Source organism: Suricata suricatta, chromosome 7, assembly GCF_006229205.1.
Source record: "Suricata suricatta isolate VVHF042 chromosome 7, meerkat_22Aug2017_6uvM2_HiC, whole genome shotgun sequence".
Taxonomy (NCBI): Eukaryota; Metazoa; Chordata; class Mammalia; order Carnivora; family Herpestidae; genus Suricata; species Suricata suricatta.
The window spans coordinates 86,751,873-86,774,722 of NC_043706.1; the positions used below are offsets into that span (position 1 = coordinate 86,751,873).

The window sequence follows — 22,850 nt, forward strand, 5'->3', positions numbered from 1 at the left end:
AATATACATAGCTGATGATGTTGAAGGGAAAAGATGGAGAAATAAATATTTAGCAGGAAAATATTGAAAGAAAATACATCAAAATATTAAAAGCATTAAGTGGCAGTAGTACGCATTTCCACTATTTTTCCTCCAAATTTCTGTAATGTCATACTAAATTTTTGTATAGATTAAAACTACACATCGTTAAGTATATAACTTTCATTAATTATAATGCAAACTAATTTGACATGTATAAGAAGTAGAAATAAAATATATTGCTTACCTCTCTTTCATCCATATTCAACCACTGCTTTGGATCTTCTTCAGTAGCCAGAAAAGCTATCAATTCCAAAGCAGTAAGACGAGTTTGACGTCTTGAAGAGACAAATATCAAAACAGGTTTGGCTGGAGAATGGCTTCTAATTGCTATTGAAAAGTTTTGAAAAATGTGGAAAATAAGAGAAAGCAAGCCACTTACACTCAAATATGAATGTCATTAGGATATCAAATGGATGATACATCAAAGTTAGTATCACCGATTTAAATAAACTCTTAATTTAGTCATGAAATGCAGCATTATCTGAGGTACTATTTGGATCTAACAACATATTGGAGAAATGATAGGAAACATAGCTGAACCTACCTACAGAACCATATTGCTTGGACAGCGGAAGCTGAACTATTCTGAGCTGCTGAGGAAGGTAATACTTAAAAAAAGCCAAGACTCTTCAATAATAGCTGTATATGGATAATAAATCTAAGGTTGAACTTTCTGAGTTGTGCTTCTGCTCACCTAAGCAACGATATTATAGAGTTAACTGGTCCTGGGGTGGACGGAGAGAGTCACATTCTACCTAGTGATGAAAACTCTCTAAGAAAAGCCCCCCAAATTCCTTCCGTTTTTGTCATTACCAGTGACTGTAATAACTAAGAGAGGTTGTGGGGCACCTGGGTGGCTCAGTTGGTTAAGCATCTGACTCTGGTTCAGGTCATATCTCACTGTTTGTGAGTCTGAGCCCCACATTAGGCTCTGTGCTGACAGCTCAGAGCCTGGAACCTGCTTCAGATTCTTGTCTCTGTCTCTGCCCCTTCCCTGTTCATGCTCTGTCTGTCTGTCTGTCTCTCTTTCTCAAATATAAATAAAATACATTAACTTTTTTTTAAAAAAGAGATTTTTATATCATTAAACTAGTTGGAGATATGTCAAACAAAGGTTTTCCTTTCCTCTAAGTGGAAAGATAAGAGAATGTAGAAGAGAATTAAAGAGAATACCATGCCTGAATCTCTTCAGAAGATGCAATGAACAATCTGAAACCTGTAATTCTACTGAAAGAAAAAAATTACTTAAAGAGCCACATAAATCATCTGACCTAATTGGAAACAAGGCTTCTTTACTCTATTTTGGCTCTAAAATACTGATAAGATGGCACAAGGGAAATTTATACCTATGTGTACATAGATCTCTTAACACAGAGATATTTAACAGTTTTATATGAAAAATTCAACCTTCTGTAATTTCTTGTCTGAAATGTGAGCTGCAGAATTTCTTTTTATAGGCTAAGAAACAAGGATTATAATGAAAGTGTTGACATGACCTTCACTATATTTATACCCTAAGAGTAAGAAATAGAGCTATCATAAAATCCTATTTCTAAACTCAAAGAAATATAGTGATATACTACAGGTATAATAAATAGCTTATAAAGAAAGCTACTGTATTGATATCATATCTAGACAAGTATAAGTATTTTAGTTATTTACTATTGATTTATAAAACACAAATGCTTCATTTTAACCATTGGCATGCAATTGGCCATTGCTTACACAAATATAAGCAATCACAATAATACATACCATGAAAAATAAACTCACTTATTTATCACTCAGTTTATCAGAATATTATAAAATATAAATGGTAATGCTTTGATAAACCATATTTGAAATACAATGTTTAAAATACACATATTAGTACAATATTGGTATCATTTGTACACATAATCATGAATGAATCTGTCTCTTTTTTAAACCTCAACATTTAATGGATTTTTGCTGCTGCAAGAACAGGTGTGGCTGAACAGCTCACGGCAGATTTATTGTTCATTAGTGATTTTGTACAATGCTTCTGTGGAGGTGTAAATAATCTGAACTGCCAAGATTGGTCTCTAGTTCACAATCAATACTTTGCTTCTGTCATCAGGCTAATTACAGCAGCTAAAAAGTCACCTCACAACTGTCACCTCACAATCAACAGCAGTTCACATTAGAGAATTTATTTTGGAGGTTATTTTTAATTGATATAATAAATATTCCTTATGCAGCCTAAACAAAACACATTTCAGTAAAATAGGAGTGTTATTCTTAAATCTTCCCTGCTGGCCTAATTTGTTAGAAAAAGAAAACCAAAAAAAATGAAACAAAACAAAAACAGAAGCAGTAAAAAAAGTATTGACATTTGTAAGTTTTAGGGTGTCTGGTAAGGATTATGTGATTTTTTTTTACACTTATAGTTCCCATTTATCATTTGTTCAAGCTACTACCAGAGAAAATAATAGATTAAGAATGATTTACTTTTTAAGAATACATTTTTCTACTACCAAGACAGTATCATTACAAAATCTAATTTTCAATGGTTAATTCAACATACATTTTCTTTTTTTAACAGGTGAGGTAAATTGTTTTACACATTTGTGGAAGTTGGAGCAATACCGCCTTTCAAAGAAATCCAAGTTATTGGAATGCATTTAATGCTACCATATAAATTCTCCAAGGATCTGAGGCTTACCTTGAAATGTCGGCTTATTCATACTAGCCATACGAGGACAGTAATGTTGACCTGGGAAGCCTTGAATATGAACTTCCAGTGGAACTGGACGTACTGATGGTCTGAAATTGAACAAGCCCATCTAGAGTAAAAATGAGAAAGAGATCATTTTCTGTTTTCCTATTTCAGTTTATGTTCTAGTGTCTCATTAATATGGCCACCTAAGACGCACTATTAAATGCCTATTTATCAATCTTCCACATACCTGATGAATGTTGAGCCAGTCAGCGAGGTCTCTGGCATTGGCTAATGCAGTAGATAGTCCAACTATTCTAACAGGCTTTTCTGTGTGCGATGAGATGAAATTTGTTCGAGATACAATGACCTCTAGAACAGGGCCTCTTTCCTCCCCTAGGAAATAGGAATAATACATGTTAATCATTTAACAAGTCCGATGCTGACTGCTGCAAGTATGAGAGTCCAAATGTGCAAACTGACATCAGATACAGTGGTACCCACCAAGCAGATGGATCTCATCTATAATGAGAATAGTGACTTGCTTCACATAGTTCCTATTTTGCCAGCTTCTACTGACTCCATCCCACTTCTCTGGTGTAGTGACGATAAGGTCAGCCTTAGCAATGGATTTCATATCAGGAGTCACATCTCCAGTTAGTTCAATAACTCTGGAAAGGAAGAAAAATGATCTTTTTCTCAGAAAACACATGACCTTGGAAAGGCAAAAGTTTATCCTTCAAAATAAAATTTTATAATGCTTAACATGACTTTATCTCTCTTTGATTTTTCTTTTCTTAAAAAATTTTTTTAAATGTTTTATTTATTTTTGAGAGAGAGAAATAGTGTGAGCAGGGGAGGGTCAGAGAGAGAGAGGGAGATACAGAATCTGAAGACAGGCTCCAGGCTGTGAGCTGTCAGCAAAGAGCCTGATGTAGGACTTGAACCCACGAACCGCGAGATCATGACCTGAGCTGAAGCCAGAAGCTCAACCGACTGAGTCACCCAGGCGCCCCATCGCCCTTTGATTTCTGAAATTTTCTGAGTTGAGTCCAAAATATGATTTTTAAGAACTGTAACAGAATACTGGTATAGTTTTGTGCAGATATGCAAAGGTGTCAAACTTCGCTATGATTATGTTTACAAAGCCTCTACTCTATGTGCTTTTATAGAGTTGAACTCATACTTCCTTCTCATAAATTGGAAATAACACTTTTCTAATGAAGGGAAGTGTTATCAAAACATAAAGAGGCATTCATTAAGAATATAATTATGTGTAAGGTCATTTCTTTTATTGGCTAAGAATTTCTATAGATATTATAGGTAAATTCAAACATACTAGGACACAAACAAGACATGCTGAGGCAAATATGTGCGACCTCATTCTAAGACCTCAGTTTTATAGTGAGAGAGAGGGAAACGTGAAGCCAACTCTAAATTTTAGGTAATTACTGAATAATTTTTATATCTGACTGAATCCTCAAAAAATAAAAAAAGGCAAGATTCGTTCCTCCAAGCACAATGTTTCCAAAGCTTTTGCCTATTTTTATTTTTTATTTTTATATTTTCTTATTCTGAATATGTGATATATTCATATGGTTCAGAGAATGTGTGGTCAGCAGTCTCTGTAGAGTGTCTATCTTCCAATCACCTGGTCCTTGTTCTCAAGCAACAACATATACTCTTTATCATTATTCCAAAAAGTAAAAGATAGGATACTTTACTTAAAAACATTTTCTACAATATCTCTGGAGATCATTCCTTCAGTATATGAAAAGTTCATTCTTTATAGAATAATATAATAGTTTGCATTGTGTAAACGTACTATAATTTATTTAGTCATGTTCTATTGGACACTCAGATTACCTGCAATTTTGCTAGTAAAAACAATACCACAATGAATAACCTTGTGCGATACTAAAATATTTTTTAGAAAGTAATGTTCATTAATGAATTTGTATTTTTTGGTAAATGCCCTCTATGTGGTTTCTGGGATTTTGAATGATCTGAAAGGAAAATAAAGAGCCAAACTTATTTTTCTTTAGCTTTAAAATTTAAAAAATTTGAGAAAATTATCTTGTCAAATTTCCATATTAAATAATTAAAGGATTTTCGTTTTTTTGATATTAAAACAATGGGAATAGTGGTAACATTTTAACAGTGTTTATACTACCCTTAAATAAAGGACGATGAAAATCACTGTTAACACAATCAACATTTTTGTGAAAATCTTTTATTCGTTCACCCTTTTAGATTACTCTAAACATACCCTCTACAAAAGCAAGAACTTACTTTTTACCAAGTTTTTCTTCTATTCTAACTTTCCAGTCATCCATTCTTTCACGTACAAGGGCTTTTAAAGGTGCAATATATACCGCCTGGAAATGGAAGGGAGGGTAAAAAGAGCTTAAAAAAAGTAACACCATTTTCAAATAAAGGTAAACCCTGTGAAATTTATCCACATACAACAGTGCGGTTGAAAAATGTATCTTATATTACTGAAAAGCTTAAAATTTAAAATTAATGGAAAAAGTTTTTAACTTGCTCAAATTACCCTCATCCAAAGTAAGACAGAAATATAATACATCATAAAATACTGACACAGAAAATTTTAAATATTTAAAAAAAATCACCAAAGGTATTTTAAGTGATGAAAATTAAATTTTAATGCAGATTTTATGGAAGATGCTAAGTCACAGATCTTAGTTAGATATTCTACCCTTTCTTAATAACAACAGTGACTGGTCTAGAATAATCCAAACACATAGAGATTTTTTGGTGAAAAAATTTTTTTCCCTTATAAAATGTTTCAAATTTATAGGAGAGCTCTACTGTTGTATTAGTAGGTCTCATAAAAGGTCAAAAACCAAAAATAGACTGAGAAGTAGGAAAACTTCAAGTTAAGCAGAGAAGAAAAGTCACTAATTGAAATCATTGAAAAAGGAAGTCAAAACATTTATTCAATATTCAATCACAATACATGAATTAGTTTTCTTGAAAAATATGTACCTCTAAACTATGAGTACGTACTTCACATTTCAAGAAAGTATAAAATCAATACTTATTTGACTTGCCACATATTTTACATTAATAAAATGGGATTTGCAGAAATGTGGAATAAAACTGCCTCTGTATTTCCTGTGTATAATTACACTGTACTTGTTGAAAGCCTAACATTTCTTTTATAGCAAAAGGATATGAATAAAAGTTATTATTTATCTTATAAATATGGCTATGGATCAGATATCTTTCAATGAGAAAAAGATATGTGGAAAGTGACATGTACATTAGAACTCTACCTAGAGAACTCCAAAGTTTAAAATAAGTTTTCTTCTGGCCAATTATTCTAATAAGGATCTGGTCTCCCGTCCTCCCACCTCCATTCAGAAAAGTCACTAAGAGACTGCTTGTGTCCTGCTGTGTATGTAGAACTGGCTAGTTTACAGATTATGAACTGTATTTTCTAATTTAATATAAGCATGTGATTTCTTCAAACAGACCTTTGAAGAAGGGTACTTGTTGAAGACTCTGAAAATGGCTAATTCAGCAGCAACAGTCTTTCCTGATCCCGTTGGTGCTCCAAGGAGGACATTGCAGTCTGTGTGGTATAGGGTATGAAATATTTGTGTCTGTACAGGGTTAAAGTGGCTAAAGTTGTACAGTGCTTCATATGCTTCACATCCCAAAGCTGTGATTGGTAAAGGCTGAAGATCCAGTAATTCTGAAAAGATGAAACAGGCATTGCCATACAATAACTGGAAAATATGCACAATACTGAATACTGTCTCTTAGGAATAAATTATGACAATCCTTAATTCCTTCAAGGGGGAAAAATGACTTAACATAAATTTTTACATAGTAGTTACAGATCTTTTGTCCCCCATTACTACATCTGTAATATTGACGTTTTGGATACTTTCCTGGGGGAGTTCCCATATACTGACTATAATGCAATTATATTATATAATTACATATAATTATATTATATAATGGTCTTCCCAATCAGGAAAGTAATTGGAATGAAAGGTGAGTGAAAATACGTATGGAATAATAGAAAACTAAATCTATACCAGTCTATAGAAAAAGGAAAACCATAGGTAAACTAAAGTGCTAGAATGGTTACCAGTAAGAAATATCCTTTGTTCTGTTAGAAAATGGACCAAACCAGAATGGCTGAATGAGCTATTGCTGTAGCCAATGTAAACTAAACGAAAATAGTTACAGGAAGAAAACCCAGGGATGAGGAAAAAAAACCTCATTGAGGTTACATCATGCATTTCTAACTATTAACTGAGATGTCACGGTGGTGCATTTACTGTTTTTTAAAATGTAGTCAGAAGTCAACCAATTATATAAATAGATGATATGTGCTTGGCCACTCAACAGAGAGGTGATAAAATGAGCACTAAAATATAATATTAATGCACGTTAAAATCAAGTACTGAAGTCAGAGATCTAGTAGTCTAGGTAGTAGTAGTGATGATAGTAGCATATATTTTTAAAATAAAGCACACAAATATTTTTATGTATTTTGAGATTCTAGATATCATACATAGGCATATTTGATGGAAGAAAAGCAGAACGGTCCTCTTAAATGAGTGTATCAGTAGATACTGCAATCTTATTATTTTTCTATGTTGGCAAGCTTTTTAGTTCTATCAAGGTACCCAAGTGGTTTTAAGCTGTAGTCTTAAGTACTTCCCTTTAAGATGTGTTAGGATAATGAACAAGGTACCCACTTGACAAAAATGCAAAGATAAGTCACATTAATGTCTTCTTTCATTTCCTAAAGGATTGTCAAAAAATGTTAGTAAGAACTAATAAAATTTTGAAATTTTGGAAAAAAAGTTTGTCTTCAGAGGAATTATATGAACAAAATTGACCTTCATTTTTCTAGAAATTAAGGGTCTCCTGAAATCAATGATCATCAATTATGAATACTGAGTTGAGAAGAAATAAACTTAATACAATAAATTAATAGTTCAATCTAAAGTTTTTTTTTAAAGTAGGCTTCATGGTTAGTGCGGAGGCCAACATGGGGCTTGAACTCACGACCCTGAGATGAATACCTCAGCTGAGATCGAGTCAAAAGCTTAACCAACGGAGCTACGCTGGTGCCCCCAAAGATATTTTTGAAATAGAATACAGTCTACTTGAAAGTATCAATATAAACATTTATTCATGAAATTTTGCTTCTTTAATAAGTCACAATATAAACATACTTGCTCATGTTGGAAAAATCTAAAATGGATTTTTGTTAGTTGTCAAAGAAAAACTGTTACATGATATTGGGAGTTTACCATATACCCTTTTATCATATTACTGTGGGAGAATAGAACTAATAAAAAGGGTACTTGTTTGTTGGATGCAAAGTGACTTGAGGCATAGTGAATCCATTCTGTAGTGATAGCATTATCTAATTCCTTAATACTAGCATTTGTTTGGTTTGGTTTAGTTTGGTGTAGAAGCATACTGTATGGAGGGAAAGGAATCTACAATTCACTTTAATTAATTCATTTAACATACTAGAAATAAGTTTAAGTAAACAGTAATAAAGGCAAAGAAAAAGGATACCTCAAAAGTTTCACAGAGATCACAGATTAAATGACAACACTTGCAATGGAAAAGGAAAGAAATGGAAAGAAATTGTAATGATTATATGTAAAAATAGGGATAGAGGCAAAATAATACAGAAATGAGTCTCATGCTTATTAGAACTATGAGATTGAACTAGACTTACTTTAATGTTTTTGTACTAAAACAAAATTAAGGCCCATCATTAAACTCTACCTAATATATACATAGCAATCTATTTTGGAAAGTTTCTTTTCAAATTTTATTGACAAATAAGTTGGATTCTGATTCAGATTCAGACAGCTTTCTACGTATATACAAATGCAACTTTAATTAAAACAACACTTCTGCAAAATCGATGATTCAAGTTACTATTCAATGTTACCTGTATGAGGAGGATGTCTCTCTGGTAGAATCAGATGTTGAAAGTTGATAATACACACAGCCTCAGCTCCTAACCATCTGTCGGACACTGCTCGGATGTAGTATTGGGAAGGCAAAGGCTCAAAAATAGGGATTGTAAACACGAGTAGTTGAGCTTCTTTACTAATGACCTAATATGAAATAAAGTCTCAAGTGAATATGAATATCCTAATATGATAAAGGCCTTCTTAGTCTCTGTTTAAGACAATGGTATCTACAGCAAGAGGTACTAAAGATAAAGAAATTATCTTGAATTTCTAAATAGTTGAGCTTTCCAGGCACTTTAGAAACTTGTAGGTGATTTCCTCATGAGGATATAGAAAATAAAATTTATACTAAATTTATATTATTTATATATGGATATCATCATGTATTAACAAGTTATCAGTTCAACTCATTATCAGAATTTCTCAAACCTCATTCATTAAATTACTCAACGTCATAATTTTTACCAAATTATTTACTTAATATTTTTCTTTAAATTCTTTTATTACATTAAGTGAAATAAGAGAACCTAGCATAAATAGAAGGTAAACATGAAAATAAAACTTTGCTGTGAAATTTTGCTGCTGTCTATACCTAAGGTTCTTCCCAGCCTGAAGCTTGCTTTCTCTTTGATAAAAAGAGAAGTCATGGATGAAGCATCACAGTTAAAGATATGCTAGCATCAAATTGAGTCTTTCTCTTGTGATTTAGGAAAAATTTTTCTAAAATACCCCTTTTACTCTCTTAGTCAATACTCTTTAGTATTTTGCTTTTGTAACATCTAAAATTATTAGTTTTTATTTAATAAATAACCTAAAGTTATTAATATTTAACAATTTTTTAATTTATTTCTGAGAGAGAGAGAGAGAGCATGAGCAGGGGAGGGTCAGAGACAGAGAGAGACAGAGAATCTGAAGACAGGCTCCAGGTTCTGAGCTAGCTGTCAGCACAGAGCCTGATGCAGGGCTTAAACCCATGAACTGTGAGATCATGACCTGAGCCGAAGTCGGATGCTCAACCGACTGAGCCACCCAGGTGCTCCCAAAGTTATTAATTTTTATTTATCCCATCCATTTGACATATTCCATTCCTCTGTAAGTCATGCCTTATCATGATAAAAATTACAAATTGATTTCTCAAACTTAGATCACATTGAATATATGAATAAAATAACATGTAATTTCTGTTTTCTTTAAAACCAAATAGAATCATAAAAAATAATAAATAAAGCTTTAATGGTACTATGAAATTGCAGAGAAATAGGTAAAAACAGAAATTATTTAGTTCATATTTTCTTCTTTCTGTAATAGCAACGTAATAATAGAGTAACACACCCATGTTTACCTGTTTTTTCAGAACTAGAAAATACTCTGAATGGTAAATATGATCATTTGTAGGATCTTCTACCCAAATCCACCAAGGTTCTCCTACTGTTCCATGGACCTAGAAGAAAAATAACATTCTAATACTATGTGTATTTTAACTCAAGTCAGGGATACTCTTGTCTGCATACCCAGCACCCAATCCTCTCTCTAACAGCTTTATTAAAATATAATTTACATAACAAAGTTTACTCATTTAAAGTATACAGTTCAATGATTTTAACATATTCACAAAGTTGTACAAACTTTTCCATAATCTACTTTTAGAACTACCCCCCAAAAGGAATTTTAAACCCATTGTCAGTCACTACCTATATTCCCCTATTGGCCCCATCTCCAACCTTGACAACCATAATCTGTTTCCTCTCTATAAAGATTTGCTTATATTGGACATTTTATATAAATAGAATCATATGTGGTCTTCTTTCATCTACTATGTTTTGAAGGTACATTCATGTTGTATTATGCATCAGTTTTCATTCTTTTAACTGACAAATAAGATTCTATTGGATAGATAACACTCTCTCTCATGAATTCCTTCCTCTCCCTCTTTTTTTTCCCTAACAAAGCTCAATCTTGTTCAGTGTTCATCTCTCTCTCTTGTGACTCAGAAGAAGGTGACCACATTTCCCAGGATGGTTTTAGTTAGTACAAGCCAACCAGCTTACAGTATCCTTTCAACAAACAGCTTCTGGTAAGGGATGGGCACTTGCCCACACTGGCCCACTAGACTGAAGAAAAAGTCTTCTGGTCCAGACTCGGGGTTAATGAAGTTGGGGTGTGTTTATCTTTCTCTGTTAAGTGTGGACAAGGAAGCATGAAAATATTTGGAGAGTAGCCAAGAGTGTCAGGAGAGCAATATGATGAACCTTAAATTATAGCATTAAATAGAAAACTCAATCATCTTTGGGGCCTATTCTATCTGTGGAACTTTTATTGTGGAAGACAATATATTTCCTTGCATAAGTTAGTTTGAGACAAGTTAAGTTTTCTATTTTTGTAGCCAACAGCCTTCTGACTGGTAGAGTTTAACAATAAAAACAATATCCTAACATACTAATGAATTAAGCCAAACGGTGAAAGATTTTTCTATGGATATTGACAAAAGTAAACAGTGTGGAATAAAAAAGACATTTATGCATTTCAAAAACACTCTGTTAAATATAAAATGAAATATAAGTATATGGCTAATTTTATATTTTATGTGGAATTTTGTTTATAGAAATATTAAATATAACATGTGGCTCTCATAGAAATTCTGTGAGAAACTAGTTATTATTATTACTTATGTTTTCAGATGAGGAAACTGAAGAAATTACTGGTTAGGACAGTTTATGATCTGCGGTAGATTTGCATTAGGACTATGGTTGGGCAATTTTTGAGCACACTGATGAACAAAATTAATTCACATTAAAGACATACGAATAATGTCAGGTGATATAGAAGATATTTACTTAGACTAAATTAGAACCTTACAATAACCATGTAAAGTAGGCATTGATACTATAATTACTGATTTCCTTGTCTTCTTCCACTGGCTTCTTGAAAGAAAGGATTGAGACTTACTTGGTTTTGGATCTAGAATCTCTGCTCTACTGTACTCTTTGTACAGTAACTACTGAAAAGACACCTCTAAAAATTTTGACAGAATAAGAAAAGGATCAAGAGTAGATTTTCCTACACACACTCAAACACACATACATACACACACAGTGACACCTAAGATTTAGAAAGAAGAACAGAAGAAACAGAAATGTGATGGGTGCCAAGGAAGGGCATTTTCAAGGACAAAGTATAGTACTGAATGTTCAGAGAAGTAAAAAAACAAAACAAAACTGAGAAGAAGTCACTTATTATGGGAACCAGTCAGTTTTTGGTGTTCACTGAGAAAGTAGTCTCAGAAGGAAAGAAACTGGTGACCAGGAAGAAAATACAGAATTCTCTTCCTATAAGTCTAATGGTAAAGAAGAGAATGACAGTTGGAGAAATACCAGGATTAAACAACTCTTTTAGCAAGAATCTTGATTTTTTAATAGGCTAAAATGACAGAGTAAGTAGGACTGGCAAAAATGAAGATATCAGAGAGAAAATTAAAGAAGATAGAATTAATAAGCAAAGTCACTATGAAAGTGAGTCACTAAACTATTGTTCAGTGCTAAATATTTAGGTCACCTAAGATGTTCTGAAAAGGTCTCATTGGTTGACATATTAATGTATTACACCATGTTTTTCTTGAGGATGATAGTAAATATTACTATAATGTTTTAAATGAATCTCCAATATATCTTCTTTTCAGAGATTTTCTACATGCCATAAGGACACATGTAAGGAGGTAAAATTGAACCTGCAGTATAGGCATCTTTGCTTACCATGGATATAGATATTTTCCACTTTTACCTGATCATTCCAAGTAAAGTCAGGGCAGATGCTGAGTGTCACGCGAAGGACAGTCCGTGTGATGGGCTGAATGGACGCTTCCATTGTAACAGAAGGAATCTGATGAACGCATTGTTTGACCTTGAGTCCAATATTCACATGATGCAGCATGTGACCTATAAGGAAAACATCACATAGAAGAAATGTGTTCAGACAGAAAAAAAGCAATATAATCTGACTTGTAAATGGGATTTCAGAGAAGGTGGTTTTATTGCTTGTTTTATGATTTCCTATGTAGAATAGTTGACATTCTTGACCTGGCATGTTTGAATATTTTGTAATAGTTAACTTGAATTAGCAATTCATAGCTCTGAAAACCGGTACCAAGGTTTCTTCAGCTATTAATAGAGTCCTTAAAATTACTGAGACTTGACAGTGTTTAAACTACTATAAACAGTTCCATGTATCCTAGTTAGCTTGTGACATGTTATAAAAATATTCAGTATTTTGCGAAAACAGCCATTAATTTACACAAAGTCTATTTCTCAACATTATAACTATGATAGAAAATGTTTTGATAATAAAACACAAATCACCCATCCAAACTCATTTCCAGAAAAATGCTAAAATATAAAATATGGTCACATAGCACACAATTAACCAGTTAACCATATTTTCATGAATGATTAGATCCTGAAATAGTTATGTCTGGGAATCTCAGGGTGGGGAGGGTGGTCACCAACAGATGTGACTAACTATAAACATTTTCCTACTTCAGTCAAGCAATTAAGTGGAAACAGATTATATATTTAATAGTATTAATATTTCTTGTCTATCTAGGTTCTTTATAACTTCTTAAAGCATGCTTATGAACAGATCAAAATGTTCTATGTCCACCAGAATCTGAACTAAAGTGATTTTCTTTATTTTGATAAAACATTTATGTATTAGTCCAGTGAGTACTCATAATTTCCCTTGTTAAAATCCTCAATTTCTAGTTTTATTGATACTTCCCTTCTACCTTTCTGTCTTAAAAGTGTTCTCACTATACAAGTGAAATAGCTACCTCAGACTCTCTTTTTATCTTTGGACCTTATCCTCTCTCTTATTTCTCTTCATGTGTTATGTCTATCTTGTTCAGAATGTGAAATATTAACTAGTCAATACATTATACATTTGTCCAATAAAATGTTCAGGTACATGAAATGTATGTAGAAATAATTTTTCAATATCATATGATGAAAGCAGAACAAATGCTCTTTACATATTGATACCAATGAGATTTAAAATAGTAAAAATTTATCTTGAGTAATGTGAAAATGTACAATAGTTCTCTTTTATATCTAATAAACCATTTGCACAGAATAATACATGAAGACACTTTTGCTTCCTTCTTACCTATTTCATCTTTCCTCATGTCTTTCAGCTTATCCACAGTAAGATTTTTTTCCTCTAATCTTGTTAGAATGTGTGGTGGTAAGACTGAAAACTGTCTCAAAGGGCTAGCCCAACCCCAAAGTCTCTTGTCAATGACTTTACTAAGATTCAGGAGCCTGTAGGTCATGGCAGGCCAGCGTTTCCTCAGAGCGATTTCAAAAAGAGCACGAACAATTCTGGCTGCATTCTGCAGAATAAAAAGAGGGTTGGTGGTTAGGTACAGTCTACTTTTAAATTTGTCAACTTTGTCATTCACGCTCAGTTTTACAAGAAGTATGCCAAGTTGAAACTTTTAATTGTGGGCAACATCTATTCTCATAGAACCCTATTTATCTTCATTATTTCTACATTAAGAATAATTACATCCTTCATATGTGGATGTTATCTTGTTTAATTCTCAGATGGTAGCCTTGTTTCCAAATTGTCAGGACGCTCCACTCTAAACCCCCTAACCAGGAATGAAGGAGATAAAATGTATGTAAAGTACTTAGGAGGCTGTTGAGACCAGTTAGAATATAAGATACAGTTGAGGATACCCTTGGGTAGATAGTGGAATGATTGTAAGTCTACTAAGAAAAATAAGGAGGACTTGGGGATCCAGTCAGATGGAAAAATTAGTGAGAGAAGAGTGATAAAGCAAATACTGATGAGTGCAGATACCTGTATAAGTGACCCCTAAAAACTAAGTAACATATTAACTGCTTTATGTATCTAGTTTAATCTGTATATTATCTCATTTAACCTTTATAGCAATTGCGTTTGATTGGTCTTGATATTACGAGTTTACAGATGAAGAGCTTGGTACAGCTAATAATTTGACCAAGATAACACAGAGAGTTCGTATCAGAGTTTCTATTCAAAGGTAGGTCTAAACAACTCCAATTAAACTCCAAGATTCTAAATTCAGTGATCAGGATAATTTCATTAATAGACATACAGAAAGTTACAATGACTGAAGCCTATTAAACATCTCCACAGTTAGTTTCTATTTATTTTGCCCTCTTCCCTCTATCATTAACTTTGTAGATTTTTACTGAAGATTGCTTTTAAATTCATGAACATGGAGATACCTCACAGAATCTAATGACATCTATATCTGATGTCATCTGAAAATGAAGAAGGTTAAAACTTGGTTAAAATCATAAAAATCAAAAAAGAGATGAAATAGAGTGAAGATTTTAGATGGCAAAATCAAAACTGTTTCTTGACAAATTCAACTACTTTTTATCAGTAAGAGAAATTTAAGAACCAAAATGGTATTAAAAATTACAGGATGGCTTTTATTAGGACCAGAGAATAATAAATAAAATGAACATTTTGATTATTATATCTACCAAAAAGATCTTCTTGCATCATTCCTACTTGTTCTTGTACATGCCAGACTAATTTTCCCAATGTATTTGAAGTATGTTATTTTTCTATGTCAGAAACTACAGTTGTTTCCTAAAAGCTGAAAGAAATGGAAGGAAAAATCCTATGTGAGATATAAGCAGATGTTTTAATCTGGAATGATATAAACTGAATGGGAATAATGATCAAAGTCTCTAAAATGTGCAGTTTAGAGAAGGTACTAAATACATTCTTTATACATACATACATACATACATAAATTCTTTATAAAATGGTAGAATATTTGAGCTAAAGATTTATCTCAGGGCCTGACATCATCAAGTTTTAGAAATACAGAAGGAATTATTACTATCTTACAGACCTGAGAGGGTGTTTGTGGAACTGCTGGTGGCTTAAACTTAAAATATAAACTCAAAAGTACTTTATCCCATGCATTCAAGAATAATAAACCCACAATGGCCATTTATGAAAAACCAGGATGCTTTGAGATATAACCTTAATTTTCTAAGACTGACTTTCTGGGCACCAATCATGAAGAAACCATAGTTTTACACTGTAAAGAATTCATGCGTCAGTCTTCATAATCTTGAATCAAGCAGAAATGGGCCAGATTATTCATCCAGAACCCAGAAAAGCTTGAACTTTTAGTTAAGTCATTAACTGTTTCAATATAAAATCATTAGAAAATGTAAAATGACAGTATTATATTATTTTTCAGAAACACAGAAAAAAAAGAATTAAGAAATAATGGTTCCTGTAGAAGTCACAGAGTTTTGAGAACATACATATAAATTTTTATGGCAGGAAACACATGTGCTCCAAAATGCAAAAAGAAAAGAAAAAGGATGTTTTTACCACATCTACACATGCTTTATAGAGTATATGAAATCACCTGGTTCCCTGGCTACACTGATTAAATTACTGAATTCATTCATATTACTTGCCAATATATCTTGGTTCATGTTTGCAAATATTTCATTTTTATAGTTATCTTAAATCACTCCTGAGTATTTGTGGCTGTTAATACTAATTTATTTAACACAAACATACTTTTTCTATATAAAGTTTTTGAACACAATTACCACATAAGATACATAGCAGAATTATTTATATATTTAAAATAAGATTAAGTTTTTATACTTCCTTAACGTAGAGGAGGCATTACTCAATAAAAAATGAAAAAATTTATTCCTTTTTAATTTTAATTTTATTTTAATTAATTAGGTAATATACTGTGTCACATTAGTTTCAGGTATACAGTATAGTGATTCAACAATTCTGTACATCATACTGATGGTCATAATGACAAGTGCACTCCTTGACTCCCATCCTCTATTTCACTTCTCCCCCCACCCACTAACTCTGTGGTAACCATTCATTTATTCTCTATAATTAAGAGTCTGTTTCTTTGTTTGTCTTTCTTTTGAAAAAGGTATTCTTGGGGTGCTTGGGTGGCTCAGTCAGTTAAGCACCTGACTCTTGGTTCTGGGGGTCATGATCTCACAGTTCATGAGTTCGAGCCCCACATTGGGCTCTGCACTGATGGGGAGGAGCCTGCTAGGGGTTCTCTGTCTCCCTCTCTCTGCCCCTCCCCTGCTTGCACACTCTCTCTCTCAATCTCTCTCTCTCCCTCCCTCTCAAAAATAAATAAACAGCTTAAAAAATTAAAAGAAAAAGGCATTCTTGATACGTAAAGAATATTTTTTTAAAAAAACATGTCTAGAAGGGAAATCCCATTTGAAAGGTAAATACTGCAAAAAATAACCTATTTTACTTCACATCAAGTCTTGAATATAAGTACTATATCTAGTTCCTTGATTTCCTCTTCTCTGACCTGGAAGAATCTATGTTCTTTAAGATTATTTGGGCTGATTTATTGAAATTTTTTATATTGAAACTAAACCACATTACATGTTTTTTAAAGTTTCCATTTTATACTACAGTATTTTTAAAAACATATATTTAATAAGCTGTAATTTAAGGAATAATTTTCTTTCAGTTCTCAATTTTTAAGTATCACCAAAAGGGAAGAAAGATTACTTTTTTAACATCAGAGACTTATCATAGTCAATATGTGGTATGAAGTATAGCTATTGAACCTTATATAATGATAAAAAGATGTTTATATCTCTAACATTTGGGGAAAGCTACAAAGATTCCATAATCTTTTACTTTGCTTGAAATATTCTTGTATTATTGTCTTTGTAAGTCAAAGAAATGAAATTCATCATGTAAAAGCAGAAAAAAGCCAAATGTTGATATTTTTAGACTCTACAATGAAAACAAAAGCAACATCAAAAAGAGGTAAACCAACCACCAAATCCCACTTCCATTTCTGATCTAATACCACAGATGGCATAAAAGATGTGCAGATTAAATAGAACCATTTCTGCAAGAAAATGGTAATTGCTAACATGTCATAGTATAGCATGAATTAATTTCTTGAGTCTCTAGAAATAACCAAGGAAGAGAAAACAGGAAGGGAGTAATATTCTTACCTGTGCAACATAGGCGGAATCTGATATAAGGGAGAAACTGTCCATCTCTCCTCGGCTGATATAAGTTTGAAGTAGAATGTTTATTTTTCCATAACTGTTTTCTACACCTCCAGGAGCTGAGAGTTCACAGAAATTGTTTAACAAGGCATCTAGTTCCTCTATTTCCTCTTCTCTGACCTGGAAGAATCAATGTTCTTCAAGATTATTCGGGCTGATTTATTGAAATTTTTTATATTGAAACTAAACCACATTACATGTTTTTTAAAGTTTCCATTTGATATAACTCAACATTTTTCTTTTGTATACTAATATAATAGTAGTTTTATCAGAGGTAGCTAATAAAATACAATAAGAAACTATCTTGAGGCTGATACAATTACATTTTATTATTCATCACCAATATTAAAGTTGCCATTGACATATAAAAATTTGATATGCCACAAAAATTAAATCTTCTGACCTCACCATCCTTCAGTTGATGAGATTTCATATTTTATTTGACCAGAGTAAAACCTCTGCCCAAATGGATTAGGGCAAACTTGAATTATCTTCAAATGCATTCATTACAGTCATATATTTTTATATGGCATAACACATTCATAGCTTAAAGCTGTGAAGTACTATGATTCACAGTATTAAAGTTTCTACTGTTAATAAGATTAAATTATAATACGGGTATAGAAATACTTATATCTAAGTTTGAATCATGCACGTCTTTTATATTTTCTTCAGTGAACCTTATATTGCAAATAACCCAAAATCTACATACTATATTCTCTGCTAGTTTCATTACTATAAAACCTACTTAAATTATATTTGATTTGCGGTAGAGAGCAAAGAATAATGTCAGGGATGACATAATATCCTAATCTAGGATACTAGACATTGTTGATATATGGAAGAACATTGTTGGTACTCCAAGTGCAAAGTGCCATACAGCTTATACTGCATCAGGAAAAACAATTAATTATAAGCTTTTATGAATAGATGAATGAATATTTGATATATGCATTGATTTAAGCTTCAAGTAATCTTACCTTGATTTGATCAAACTCTTCAGCTTTGGAGACTATAGCAAAAATATCACTTTCTGTTTTGTGAGCATCAAAGAGTTCATTGAAGGTCTACCAAGGTAAATGTTATATTTGATTAAAATAGAAGATCCAGCAAAATATTTTCAATTAAAAAGTGACTATAAATTAAAACATTCTTAAAGAATATTTGAGTCCTAGACAATTCAGAATTATGTCTGTGGCATACTATTCCTGAGCATTGCTTTAAACATCATCCAATTTATCAAAGACTAAAAAGTTTCCTAAAACGTAATTAGCTGGAGAACACTTTTAGAAGCAAAAAGGTCATTAAGGTCAGTTATTAGAACCTACATTAGATATCTAAAAAATGTTCAGCATAACAGTCCAGTCTTGGCTCATTTTCAGCATCGGCATATGGAAATCTGTACTGTTCACCAGCTTTAAGCTGATCATATATCATATAGAATTTAAAGAGGCATAACTAAAATTATGTAACCTGAAAATTCTGGTGAAGGCATGATAATATTACTAGTGAGGGAATGTAGAAATTCAGGATACTTGGAAGAAAAAAAAATCACTTAATAAGACAATTCAGAATATAGACAAAGCTAAAGAAAAGCTATAGTTCTTGAAATACCTATGAAGAGTCACAAGATGTAGTTTGAGAGCAACATACTATCAAGTGGGAAAATGAGAAACATTACTTAGTGGACAAAAGGAGTGCAAGTGAGCAGGTGATGGAAGCAGGAGGGAGAGCTAGGGACAATGTTCTGGGTTGAGGAAGATCAGATCACAGTTGTGAGATGATACATGCTGAAAGAAGAAACCTAAGGTGCTATACAAATGCGAGATTTAATTGGGGAAAGATGAAGAAAAGCTAGTATGCACACAAAGGTGTTTTGTGAAACTGGTTATATGTATAAGCACATGTTAAATGAGTACAAAACAAATTTCATATAGGCCTAGGTTTTCATATTTCTGAGAAAATTTCACTTTAGTGATTTTTATTACTTTTCCATTTAAAAAATAAAAGTAGGCACCAAAAAATGAATATAAGAAAAAAATTCAAACTCTTTCTCTATAAAAAGGAGAGTAAAAACGTACTTTAATCCATCTTGGTCTTTGAATTTAAGACTTTCCTCACAGGTAATCAATGTTACATTTTCCCATGTATTAACATATGTAGGTGCATATACATGACTATAAACACACATAAAAACATGCATATATTCCTTAAAATGTAAATATTATAGTGGCATCCTATCTTAGACAAAATTATGTTAAAAGGCAATAAGCAAGGATACATTATGCAGTCTAAATTATCCATGAAACCTCTTAAAATGCACAAATTGTATAGCTCGGTTGAACTGATAATTGCACTAGTTTTTCTAACTCTTCTTTAGCCAGTGTTTCTCAATAACCCACAAGTAATTTTTCAACTTTTTATTCATTGCTATCATTAAGCCATCACCTCCTGCCTAAACTCACTCAGACATTCATTCCATAGGTCTCCCCCACATGCTCAATGTTTTAGGCTAGGTGTGTCTACTAGTTAGGATATACTCACTAAACAGATGGCAAGAGGGTCCTTATTATCTAAAGTCTTATTTTTCTCTTGTGTTTATTGAGCATATGTTATTGAATTCATATAAGTTAAAAGCATTTTGTTCTATTAGTTGCTTTATTTTGCACTAATGCTATATTTTGAAGTCCAGAAAGTTATTTACATCTAAGAATAAACATATTATTGTATTTGTTCCACTCAGTATAATACCTCAATAGTGTTGTATTTAATATAGTAGTGGCTGGCAGTTCTACCCAAATCAGTCGAAGAAAAATATCCAGTTCGCTCCTCAAAACGAATCATCCGAGCTTTGTCTAGTTTTCGTCCAACTTCAATGACCAACTGTTCTCGATGCTTTGCTAATGTTGGGTCAATCTGTAGGAAGAAAATATATATAAATACTTGGATATTTCTTTACAGAGTCATCATTTGCAAACATATACCAATTTGTGAAAAGTAAAATTTTTTGTTGATGCTTTAGTTAGAATAAAAAATTTTATTACAGTTTTTAAATAACTACATTTTTATAAATTTAGTACATAACTAGAAAATATTTTAATCCATTAAATAAAGTCTGCCTTAAAAATTCATTAAGATTGAAAAAAGTGATCAATCTTTATATTATCTTTAGACAGGAATATTTCAGAATCTAAAATTCACTGAGATGTAGTCCCAAATGGATGTCATGACGGCAAGGATGTACAAAACAGAGCAGCAAATCAGCTATATAGAAGACAAAATTATGGAGAATAATGAAGCAGAAAAAAAGAGGGAAACAAAGGCAAAAGATCATGATATGGACTTAGAGAACTCCATGACTTATTAAAAAGGAATAACATCTAAATCATACGAGGCCCAGAAGATGAAGAGAGAGAAAAGGGGGAAGAAACTTTATGTGAGCAAATTATAGTGGAAAACTTTCCTAATTTGGGGAAGGACACAGACACTAAAACTCCAAAAAGCACAAAGAACTCCCCAGTAGATTCAACAAAAACCGACCATCACCCATGCATATCACAGTCAAATTCACTAAAATTCTTACATGGTCTTAAGAACAGAAATCAGATATAACAATCTGTCTTCTTTCTCCTACACTAAAATAGAGATTTTAAAATATCAAACTATATTCCAACCTCATCAGTTTCTGCAGAAATTATAGTGAGGATGATTTCCTCTGTTAAAGATATAAATAAATAAATGCAAAATTATCCTTTCAAAAGTATGACTTTAATATTCCAGCAGTTTTCATAACTGCTGCTGGAAAAACCCATTTGCCTATAATCATAATAAAAGCAAAGAATAAGATGAAGTTAACAAGAATTTTTTGAATAGTTTTGAAGTTATTTTATACCTCTTTCTAAACAGAAAGGAAATTTAACACAAGATATTAACAAAAATTATTAAAAATTGTGAGGTGATGTATGTATACAGGCATGCATACAGGCATAAACACCAGGTCCTGAAGATCATGCTCTGGTCCTGAGCAATAAGTATGACCTTTACAGGGGACTGAGCGGAGCATAAAAAGGTCTATAGAAATCAACTGATGAGTTAATACTCCTACTATTCATTCTAACCTAGAGTTTGATGATAGTTTATTCATATACTAAATATAGCTAAAACAAATTCAAAAATAAAAATGAGGCAAAGGAAAGTCAAATGTAGGGAAGATGGAATCAAAAGCCATTAGTACATACGAAGGTCTTAAAATTTGTTATAAATGATATATTGTATGTATCGGGTTCATCTTATAAAACCATTTTATTCATCATGTTACTAAACCATTAAAAATATGTTGGACAACATGATTTGTGTTAGTTCACATGAGTTTGTGGCTACAAATTCTTATTGAGTAATAAAACAAACATGTAAGTAAAAAAGAGAATTAAAAAGTCTCTGAACTGTGAAGATAGTAAAACTATGTACCTCAGAAGGAAAAAAAAATCACTTTATATTAGGAAATTATACAACAATGACTTCTGATGTTAATCTAGTACTTAAAAAAATCAATTGATGTGTTTATTTTGCCCCAAGATTTCCAATGTCTTAGCCCATGAAAATATTTGTGTTTTATCCTCTTCTACCCTTTGAGAATATTTTCATAGTGTCATTGACTATTTTAGCAAGCTTCTATTTGTAGCAAATTTTTTTTTCTTTTTTTCTCCTAAGCCTTTAAGTTTCAATTTTTCCATGGTCAAATCTACAGCACAGGAAAAGGGAAAATGACAAAAAAGCTTGGCAACTGCTTTGATTAAGACAATGGAATATATGCAAAGCTAAATTAACAGTAAGTGGGGGAAAACTAAGTTCAGTTCAATTTTGCTACTTTTGACTTAACACAACTGAATATCCATATGAAGATGGTGACATAATGTTTTCATTAGACAACTGATTTTATCTGTAATTAGGAAGCATTTACAGTATATAAAACAGAGTTCTAAGAAAAGACAAGATCTCACAGAATCTGTA

At 32.2% G+C, this 22,850-nt stretch overlaps 1 protein-coding gene across 1 annotated transcript in view; it reads right to left on the bottom strand.

Annotated features, from left to right (window-relative positions):
• The window catches only part of ASCC3 (activating signal cointegrator 1 complex subunit 3), a 328,231-nt gene that overhangs the window by 101,546 nt on the left and 203,835 nt on the right, over nucleotides 1–22,850 (bottom strand). The window contains exons 18-30 of the mRNA XM_029944011.1: nucleotides 20,592–20,756; nucleotides 18,821–18,907; nucleotides 17,784–17,960; nucleotides 13,897–14,122; nucleotides 12,520–12,674; nucleotides 10,085–10,183; nucleotides 8,718–8,886; nucleotides 6,259–6,479; nucleotides 5,051–5,136; nucleotides 3,263–3,429; nucleotides 3,009–3,154; nucleotides 2,765–2,885; nucleotides 266–408 (exon numbers count right to left, since the gene is read on the bottom strand). Of these exons, the coding sequence (XP_029799871.1) occupies nucleotides 266–408; nucleotides 2,765–2,885; nucleotides 3,009–3,154; nucleotides 3,263–3,429; nucleotides 5,051–5,136; nucleotides 6,259–6,479; nucleotides 8,718–8,886; nucleotides 10,085–10,183; nucleotides 12,520–12,674; nucleotides 13,897–14,122; nucleotides 17,784–17,960; nucleotides 18,821–18,907; nucleotides 20,592–20,756 (1,962 nt within the window). The remainder of the gene's footprint in view (nucleotides 1–265; nucleotides 409–2,764; nucleotides 2,886–3,008; nucleotides 3,155–3,262; nucleotides 3,430–5,050; nucleotides 5,137–6,258; nucleotides 6,480–8,717; nucleotides 8,887–10,084; nucleotides 10,184–12,519; nucleotides 12,675–13,896; nucleotides 14,123–17,783; nucleotides 17,961–18,820; nucleotides 18,908–20,591; nucleotides 20,757–22,850) is intronic.